The sequence below is a fragment of the Nesoenas mayeri genome (genome assembly GCF_963082525.1).
Source record: "Nesoenas mayeri genome assembly, chromosome: 18".
NCBI classification, from domain to species: Eukaryota; Metazoa; Chordata; class Aves; order Columbiformes; family Columbidae; genus Nesoenas; species Nesoenas mayeri.
This window is the reverse complement of record NC_137566.1, coordinates 13,038,727-13,049,135: the sequence shown is the minus strand read 5'-3', so window position 1 is coordinate 13,049,135 and position 10,409 is coordinate 13,038,727. Positions and strand designations below refer to the sequence as shown.

Below are 10,409 nucleotides of genomic sequence, written 5' to 3'. Positions count from 1 at the left end.
AAGTTAATCGTTGTTACTACTGTCATGAGTTGTGTTACAACAGTGTATGTCATGTGGGAAGAGGAATTTTATAACATAAATCTTTCCTTTTTGTTTTAAAAACTAAACGAAACAAAAGGCTTGTGGGCAAGGTCTTTCCAAACAGTGCAGTCTGTTCTTAAAATGATGCAGCTATGGTACGTTTACTGCAAAATCAAGAAGGTTCTATAAAGAACATGTAAGAGATGAAGATGCTGCTTTCTTTGCTTTGGTCTGTCTATGCACATTTTCTAGAGAAGCTTGAAAACTGCTTTGGCATTAAGAATGCTTGAGCAGAGAGACTTCTTATAGAAAACACAAACTTTAAAAGTATTCCTTAAGGATGAGAAGTGAAAAGGCAAAAAAAAAAGCAAACTACTGTATTTCTCTATCAGCTGGAAAACTGTTTATTGTAGTGCACCTATGGATTTTCCCATTACAGGCAGAAAAGCTAACAGCTAATTTTCTTTCTAACTACACAAAGGTTCCTATGCAGGCATCAGCATTAGCTGTTGTCTGTTCTTGCACCAACAATCTAAGTCATTATTCCATATAATCATATTTTTCTAACTGGATCCAGACTGAAATTTCACTGCTTAGAATCCAGTCTTCTATGATGAAATAGTCATCTTAGATTTTTTTATTTGTTATGTTAAAAGACAGGGTTTCATGTTTAAAGTTTGATTATTTTTTAGCTGTTTCCTCTATGCGAAAAATGATTTTTAAACAGTGTTGTTTGGTTTGGGTTGCTTCCAGTTTTAAGGGATGCTTCAGGCTTTGAAGATTTTAGCCCTATTAGCAAGTATTTCTTGTTCTATACGTAGAAATACTTCTGTATCCTTTATTTTATTTTGTAATGCCATTCATGTGTCATGGTTTCATTTTCTGTCCAGCTCTGACCATCTGGAGACGTGTGCCTTTTGCTTCCGTCTGTCTGAATGTGTAACTCTTTGCAAAGTATTTTTTTGCCCACTTTATTGTAGATAGTGGCTTAATTGTTCCACCGAAGAAAATATGCAAGGTGTTAACTGAAAGCATCATTTCTGAGTCTGGAGTGGCTGATCAAGGAAAGAAGCAATATTTTCATCAGTAATTAATCTAGGAGCAGACGCAGTATTAACCAGTGACTACTATTATTTTAGTATTTTGGCACGCATAGATGGGTGGCATGAACCTTAATAAGCATTGAAAAGGAAGTGCCAGCTCCAAGTCTTTGCAAGCGCTTGCCACTCTTTTTGCGAATGTTATTTCCAGACACTGTGTTAATTTACCGTGTCCTATTTAATCTGAACAGCTGAGTTTTAAAAAAGCAATCTGAAATTATCACCTGATGGTTATTCTCCAGGAGGCTGTAAACAGTTCTGTGCTCTTAACGAATCCACTTTAGGGAGCACTGCATGCACTTAGATGTTTTTAGACAGCAAAACCACCACCTTTTTCCGTAAGTGGATTTCTCAATGTAGTATTTCATTTCTGTTATGTGGGAGTTTTCGAAGACTCTACCAGTGTGTTGCAAAACTGGGGCTTTAGTTAAAATACAGTTTTAACTGGAAGCTTTGCTTTGCATTTTTAGGATATCAGATTTTTAAATGTATTGCAGATGTTCACATGTGCTGTTCTAGCATGATTTAACATGACTAAACCATAGTTCTGTAGCAGCTAAAGCAATACGTGGAGATCTTAAAGCTTGTTTTGAAGAACCTGAGCACACGTATTTAGGTTTCCTGAAAGACAAGCCTTAGAGATGGAACAGTAGCGAGGTCAAAAAGATTGACAGAAAGATTGACTTCTGGCTATGATGGTACTCAGGATGCATACAGGTGTGCCATTTGCAGCATAACGAAGATATGATTATAGAAAGAGGGGCCTTAAAGCAGGAGTTATTTTCTTTAACCAGAGCAACAGCAGTGGCTGTAAAGTAAGGAGGGGGGGGCAGGGAACCTGTGAAGGTCTGTCTGTGATCACAGCACTGGTGACATCCAGCAAATACTAACAGCAAAAGGACTAAGGAATACAGATGAAATTGGATTGCTTAAGCTGACAAAACCAGATGAAACTACTGTCATGGTACTTATCTGGAACAAGAAGTTGATTTAGTTTGCAGAGGGAAGCCTTAGAACTGCCTCCCTACCGCCTCCTGCCAGGATTTCTGTGCTACAGCTTGGCTGCACGGGTCAGGTGCAAACTGCTCCTCAGGTCCCAGTGGGAAATACCAGACGTAACAGACTCCCACTGACACAGGACAGGAAGGAGAAAAATAACCTGTCTTCATTCCTAATGTATGCAGCAGGTGCCTTAAAAAGGCTGCCATTTTTTGGTTTTGCTTCTGTGTGTCTTGCAGGGATGCTGGGATTTGAGATATATAATCCTTTGGGGATTGAGTTGGTTTTATATATATATATATATATATATAGGTATATGTATATACTTTTAATTTCTACCACAAGTTTTAAGGGATTAAAAATCCTAAGCATATCTAGGAATCTAAAGTAATGGGATCTTGGGAGGCAGGGTTGGGAATCCCATCTGCAAGTGTCAGGGTAGTTCAGAATCATTTTTGTTGCCTTCAGTATATGAAAGTGAGTACCATATTATTGTCATTATTACCAATTTCATGTCATGGTTCATATGCACAGTGCTTGCGAATTCTGTTAAAGCAGCATTTTCGCAGTTGGGCTTAGCCTGACTTTGTGGAGGAAAAATTTACACCCTGAAAACCTAATCTGAACAATGCGGGAAGCTGAGAAGACGGTGCAGCAAACGGCTGCACCTGCATGCAGGTTAGAAAGGATTTTTCTACTGTCACTCGTGCGCAGCCTCCGCCGCCTCCGCAGCGCGCGCTGACTGCCCGGCGGCTGCACGGTGTTGCTGAGCTGCAGCTGACTGACTCCTGCTTGCTACTGGAAATCATGATATTAGCACATGATTTGAAAAGACAATTTAAGAGATTATTTTATGCCTATTTATTTGTAGCTCTATTAGGTATTTATCTGGTTGATGTTATGTCTCTAAAGGTTTAGGCCAATGGAATGTCAGTTTTTACTAAGACTTTGAATGTTAGCAGACTGCTTTGTAATTTAATAATTGCATATTAAGACTGTTGCTACATTTGTTATCAAAAACTATGTACCACTTGTCATAAATGCCCATGTATAACCATTGTTTTTAATGTCATGTGATAGTGTGTATGGTTTGTGTTTTAGATATGACAGCCAAATAGAAACAGTTCTGTCACAGCTGAAATTGTTTTAAGTGCCATTTATCACCTTTGTGAAGGAGTAACAGATTCTTTATTCCTTCCTGTGTAATAAACCATAAATTTGATCTCACTCCTTTCTTGCAAACATGCATAACTAATGGCTTTTTCAATTTTGGTTCAACAGAGAAGAAATTAAAAAGACCGAAGGTAGTGCCCTGGTTGCAGACAGCTCTGGATCGCTGCTTCCATTTGAGATCTCCAGGAATTTTGTTTCAGACACGGTACTCATTTCGGTGCTACACTGTGCCTGTGATACTGGCATTTGTGTCTAAGCATTACCCATGTTTGACAAGAACTATAATCTAGCACTGGTTTGTGTTCCTGGCATCTTCCAGGCTTTCAGAGACCTGCTCTGGTTGGAGACCTTTACCCCTTAAATTTACACTACAAGAGATACAGCTTTTCTCCTTTTCTGGCTAAAAGGAAGTTGTTACTGTCTCTAAGGCCTTGTAATTCCTTTTGAAAAAGCAGTCCTCGTTCCTGAATTCTAAAATACATTGTCCTAAGAGCTAAAGACCTTCTTGTGATTTAAATGCATTACTAACCAACTTGACAGCAACAGGATAAATAACGCCAACTTAACCCTAACGCCCATGAAAGTCAAGCATTCATCTCCAGGTGGGACCAAGATTTAGGCATAACAAAAATAGAAGTGACATGAAGATTAAGTACTGCAGTTAAAATTAACGTTAGCCAGGCTACATCCTTCATTTCTTCGCTGTAACATGTGACATAAGGGAATGGTAAAGTGAAGCAAGGAAATTTTGTGTCTTTATTTATATAATGAGATCTTGATTTACTTTTTAGAAAAAAATTTCATGGTCACTACATTTAACATTCTTGGTCATTACAGTCAGTTTGCACCAGGTGAAAAGAACACAGGAATCAAAGAAAAATAATATGTCCAATACCTGCACAAGGGAGATTTGCTATACAGGGAGTATGCTGAACTATATGCAGATCCCTGTTGATATTTTTTTTTAAAAACAGAACTCAAGATTTTTACAGAATTCATTAAAACAATTTGATAGCAGATTTAGTAACACAGTTACTAAACTTTAGCAATGCAGTTACTTTCAACCATAGCACCATATTTCATTATACGAAGGTTTTGTATCAGTATATAAAGCCTTAGGCTTAAGTTCTTCCAAAGTAGGCCTCAATTTGTTCCAGGGTCTGTCCTTTCGTTTCAGGAACATAAAAAGCTGTAAAAATTACGTTGAGGCAGCAGAAGGCAGAGAAGAGCCAGAATGTGCCACAGGACGTTAAGAGGCCCTGAGAAAGGGGAAACAACAAAAAAACCCACATTATTACAGCTCACTACTGTACACCTACAGTTCCATATTGCCAGAGAAGACTATAGCTCAGGAAAATCTTTAATACATTTCCTTATGAAAAGAAACTTCAGATTGTAATGTATGATGCTTACTATGAGATCATGAAATTCTTTGGTTACCAAGAAGGCCATACCCCAGTTTGTTAACACACAAGCACCACTTGATACGCCTCTAGCTTTAAGTGGGAAGATTTCGGATATCAACAGCCAGGGAACAGGACCCCAGCCAAGGGCAAAACCTGCAATTACAAACAGCAGAGAATAAATGCAAGTACATGCTAAAGGCAGACTGAATGATGCCCACGTTAGTCATGTAAGGGGGACGCAGTTTGCACTCTGGGTTCTTGGATTACTCCAGTAAAACAGTATCTCAACCAGAAGGAAAGAGAGTGAGTTATTTTAGGGCAGCACAATAACCACTGGTTCATTTTACATCAAATTACAAGCATATTCTTAACAAGCAGAACTTCTTGCCACAAAGTATCTGAAGGGGTAAGCTTAAAAACTGACCTTGTTTCTAACTGCTGCTGCCTTGCACCATCACCGAATTCAGTGTGGCAGCTCAGACACTAACAAAGACTGTTTTTTTTCCATTAATGACTGCAAAGCAGTTTGCCCTGAGCACTTACTACTTACTGTTAGCACAAGGAAGTATAAGGTCATTTTCCAGGGAACTGGCTTAACTAAGCTGCTAGCTTTATCACCAGGATTGTGAACACTCAGTCCACCTTTGTGTTATACACTGAGGTGTCTGTCAAAGACAATTCATTTCCATTAATTGATAATGTGACAGAATGGAACAAATTTGTCAGAAAGTCTGAGTTTCATATAATGGCTACTTCAAAGCCCGTTCCACTTACCAGCAACAAAGAGCCCTAGGCTCACTACTGCAAGCCAGGATATGCTGCTTTCTGTTCCTGGTGATGCTGAATTTAGTGTGAACCACACATCAGAGTTTGATGAGTTGTTTCGATTTGGAAGGACCATTTTAAAGTAAAGTCCAAACAATGCAGTACTGAGAGCCATGATTATCCCTGAAAAGTAAGCAATAATCAAATTGTCACTGGCTGCCACTTGGTCAGCCAAATGTAAGATGTGCTGGCCCTCACAGGAGTGTTTCATGGAAGATACTGTTCTTGGAAATAAACACTGGCCTTGACAGGAGTGACAGATGCTAGACAAGCATTCTGAACACTAGGCAAACAATATAGTCTTCACAGCAGACAATTACTATTGAGTGTGCAGCACAACAACCGTATCAAACAGAATTCATTTTCTTCAGCACATTTACTCATACAGTTAGAATTTTTAACTATGGTCTTATATAACTAAACACCACAATCTGCCATGAAATCAGCAGCAGCCAGAGAAACTACTTCGACATAGCCATTTGTTGACAACTTGGGGATCAGAATGTATCATGACACTGAATCTTATTAAACTGAAAAAGTATCACAGTGGTAAGCACTGTCTCAGTGACACAGCTATTTCAAAAGAAACACTGGCCTGGTAAGAAGACAAAAAGATAGCTACATGTAGTTTCAAGGGGTTCCACCTGCAATATATATACACAACATGATAGTTCCCTCTTGTGAATTTAAGTCTATAGTTATACCCACTTAAAAATGTATAAATTGCAATACTTAATTTCCTGAAGAGTTAAGATATTTATGGGTACTATGTAATTATTTTTTACTGGACAAAATTTAGTAATATGTTTTACCAGATATGTAAAGCAGCACTTTTCGTCCAGTTTTATCTATGATAAGTGCAGCCACAGCAGTGAAACATACTTGTATGGAACTCACAACAACAGAAGCCATTCTGCTGTCCTGAAATAAAGTAAGAGGTAGGGAGATTTTGCTCTTTTGGGCTGACAAGAGGATCACTTATCAAGCATTACAAATACATTTGCTTCTTGAATCTGAATGAAGATAAACTATGCCACAGAAATTAATAGTGGGGTGAAACAACAGAAGGAAAAAAAAAGACGACATCACCAATTAACACAGCATACTAGTCGCTTAACAAACTTTAAAGTAAGCCACAACTCCTCCTCAGAGTTCCACTTGCTCTGAAACACTGCATTTGCAAGTCTAAAAAAATAAAATTACACAGGAAGATTACTATAATAGGAATTTCTATCAATATTAAAGTTTCAGACCAGCCAACTGCAACATACTTCCCCTCCCCCCCCCCCCCCCCCCCCCAAAGGCATGCCAGAGTCCAAACCAAAAAAACCCCACTAAAACACAAACCCTGTTATTTATGACACAGGCAGGATCATTTATCAAGTCAGTTTCTTATGTGTTTTAGACTTCTTATACCACTAAGCTGAAACTATGAGACATTTGTCAGTTTGGAAACACACCCCAATTACCTTGAAGTTTGCCTCTTCAAAGATAGTTTCTGCATAGAACATAACGGCATTAATGCCTGTTATTTGCTGGAAGAACATTAGAGCAACACCAATAAGAAGTGGCCTGTAGATTGAGGGGTTCTTAAATTCAGAAAGATTCAGTCCCTGTTAAAAAGATTAAGCAATGATTTGGTCAAAAATTTCATCTCTTAGATCAAAGAACAAAAAGAAAAACAGAACAATTCAGTTTGTTCAAACTCAGTAAACCTCCCTCTCCCACCTTAGCAAAACCTAAGTGTCTTAGCAGTAAAAATGTTCATATTTGAAATATCTGAAAACTCCAGAAAAGCTTTTTTTCCCCTTTTCTTAGGTTCTAGAGACAGAGAATAACAGTACTTTATCCACAAAGTTAACGTCAATGAATCCATGGTTTGCAGAAACCGAACTTCAATTATTAGACCTGTTTATTTAAACACACATCTCACAAGAGGCTAAATGATGCTTTTAGAAACACAAGAGAAAATGCATTCATACATACAGAAAATAAGCCTCAGAGATGTTGAACAATCCTACAAAATGGCTAAATAAAAAACTAGACAGCTGTCATACAATTAACAAGCCCAACTGCCACTTCCGCACACAGATGGCAGCCAGTGCTGACAGTAGTTGCAGCTGAAATGCAGAGGAAAAAGGTTCAAAGAATCTCTCTTGCTTCTTGAGTATTGTTTGTATAAGGGAACAGGTTTGGACCACTGGCTGTAAAAAGGCCATTAACCAAGCTTTGGTAAAACCTTTTTAATTACATTATATAGTTTCAGATATTATCTCCACACAAAATGTTTTTTAAGAGTAAATCAGATTCTCATCACCTCCTCCTGAACACTGGCTTCAACCTGCTGACATTCCCACTCATGGTCTGCGTGCGGTCCCCGCAGGAAGCACAAAGAAGCCATGGCTTCTGAGCGTCTGTTCTGATTCAGCAGAAATCTCGGTGTTTCAGGCATGAAGGACATGAACAATAGCATTATGCAGGATGGAAAAGAACACAACACTGCCAGCCAGCGCCATTTTAGTGTTATTCCTAGGTAACAAAAGGGAAAGAAAGAAAGAGGACTACGAACATCTATTAGTTGTACAAAAAAATTAACATTTACTTCCAATTCTTCAGCATAGTTCTTTCATTACATGTACTAATTCTTTTTTATAACCTAGAGCCCTAACCCAAATACCTGCAACGTAGGCTCCCAGTATTCCAGTCACCACCATCAACTGAACACAAGAGCCAAGCATACCACGGACTTTAGGATGAGATACTTCAGATATGTACACCTAAAACATAGGAAGAAAACATCTAATAATGCTATCCAATTTTGGATCAAGGACTTAATAAGTAATTCATTTCTGTAAAAACACAGATGTATTTCCCAGTAACTCCCTCCTTTAAAAAGGCCTCAATAAGATGAAGTGAGTAGAAAAGTACCATCCCAGAAACGTATATTGGCGTTATGAAAAACCCTGGAAAAAAAGGGAGGACCTAAGCCAGAAGAAAGTTGATGTAGTATCAGTATCCCAGAGATGAATAAACTTGCATTAGTAAGAGCCTCTTTGGTTAGCCATATCCAACAAGAAATGCATCACCTCAAAGAAGTCTAGAGCTTAGAACACTCTTTGCATAAACACATGGCCCAAACCACGTATCAAACTGTTTGCAATGAGAGTTTTGATTTTTTAATTTGACATAAAGAGTGCAAAATTATTTCATTCTCCATTAAGTTCAAAACTGACCAAAAAAAAAAAATCAGTTTCTTCTAAATTCACTAAGTGCCTTGGCTACAGTTCTTCAGTTACTTCACCCAAGCCACCTATAGTACTGCTATGGAAAAATAAACCAAAAAACCACACACAAACAAAAAAAGAATCGCACATGCACACAAACCCAGAAAAACTTCTTACTTACTGGAACAACAAGTGAAGTAACTCCACTGGCCAAGCCTGTCAGCATTCGTCCAAAATAAAGCATCCAAACATTATGAGCAGATATAATAACCATATATCCAAGAACATATGGTATTGAGCACAGCATTAGACTCAGCTTTCTCCCAATTTTATCCACAAGATAGCCTCCTAGTACTCCTCCGACAGCAGCTCCTAATGTTACTACTGACTTCAAAAAACAAGTAAAAAAATTATTATACATACATATAAACAAACATAAAAATAAATAACAGCAATTTCTTAAAATTTTGAAAAACAGCAGCTTCTAAAAAAAAGTGCAAGAGTACGTAGGTGTTTGGATAATAAAGATAAGCATTAACTTCTTAATCAAAACAGCCAAGCGGCAATACTCACCACAACTGAACAGCAAGGAATTTTCAAATTACATACAAAGCTCTTTCAATGAACAAGAAAAAAAAAGCAGCAGTAACTGTTTCCTAATCTGTCTACAAAGCTGTCCATTCACAAACAGGCCTTCCAAACTGCTTTAAAGCCCTGAAGAATTTGTTGTCACATCTAACCTGAGGTCCAGCCTGTATCCAAGAAGCAAACATTCCTCATGCTGATGAATTGCACTAATTTATTAAAAAGTTTGTTTTCTGTGGTCCCTTAGCAGGTTCGTTTGAGAAACACAGGAATGGTTAGAAGAAATTTTAGCACCAAAAATAGGTTTAAACAATAGGAGCATTTATTAGTATGTGCTGAGAGCTATCAGAGCATAACGGCACTGCTACTCGGGAAAAATCTGAGCCAATCCCTGAATTTAGAAAAAGAAAAACCCAACCGGATTCCGTTTCTGAGATCGGCACTCGCCCCCGTCCTGGGGAGGCGCAGGACCCCGCACGAGCACCCGGCGCTCTGCGCTTTCGCGCGGCAGCGCGTCACGGCACCGCACGTGCGACACGTACCGCGAACCACGCGGCGCGGCCGCTGTCCAGCCGCAGGCCAGGGGCGCCGATCCTGCCCAGCTCCGGAATCACGGGGGAGCTGTAGCCCAGCGCGAACCCGAAGCTCAGCGGTCCCAGGAGGGCGGCAGACGCGGCGAGGTACAGCTTCGTGTTCCCCACTCTGTGACGGGAGAGGCCGACACGGATCGCACCGCGACCGCCTTCCGCTCCCGGCCCCTCACCGGGGCCGCCAGCGCTCGGGCGGGCGGCAGAGGGTTCGAGCCAGCGCTCGCCTCGGCCCCCGCTACCGGCCGTGTTCCGGGGCGCTCACCTGCCGCCAGAGTCCGAGGCGGAGGGACCCAGCAGAGCCCGGGCCTCCTCCGCCGCCATGGCCCGCCCGCGGGCAGCCGGGACCGGCAGCCCCTGCGAGGCGCCCGCCCGGACGGAAACGGCTGCGCGGCAGCGCGCAGTGATGACGTTGCGGGTGCGCCGGAAGCTGCCCGATCCGGAGAGCAGCGAGTGCCGGGGAGCCCGTCCCGCCCGCTGCCGCCGCTC

At 40.4% G+C, this 10,409-nt stretch overlaps 1 protein-coding gene across 5 annotated transcripts; it reads right to left on the bottom strand.

The window, feature by feature from the left end:
* Positions 1-4,004: 4,004 nt before the first annotated feature.
* SLC2A8 (solute carrier family 2 member 8) lies at positions 4,005-10,336 on the bottom strand. Of its 5 annotated transcripts, none has more exons than XM_080355867.1 (10): positions 10,186-10,336; positions 9,876-10,035; positions 8,930-9,136; positions 8,202-8,301; positions 7,842-8,053; positions 6,994-7,137; positions 6,337-6,445; positions 5,474-5,647; positions 4,748-4,852; positions 4,005-4,552 (listed from the first exon to the last, which is right to left on the bottom strand). In XM_080355867.1, exons 1-10 carry the CDS (start codon positions 10,242-10,244, stop codon positions 4,467-4,469), a joined length of 1,356 nt encoding a protein of 451 aa, XP_080211993.1. In that variant the 5' UTR covers positions 10,245-10,336; the 3' UTR covers positions 4,005-4,466. The 5 variants fall into 5 exon arrangements, with proteins under 5 accessions (XP_080211993.1, XP_080211994.1, XP_080211992.1 ...); XM_080355866.1 differs by having other exon boundaries at positions 4,006-4,552; positions 4,707-4,852; XM_080355868.1 differs by lacking the exon at positions 4,748-4,852.
* Between the last annotated feature and the right edge of the window lie 73 nt (positions 10,337-10,409).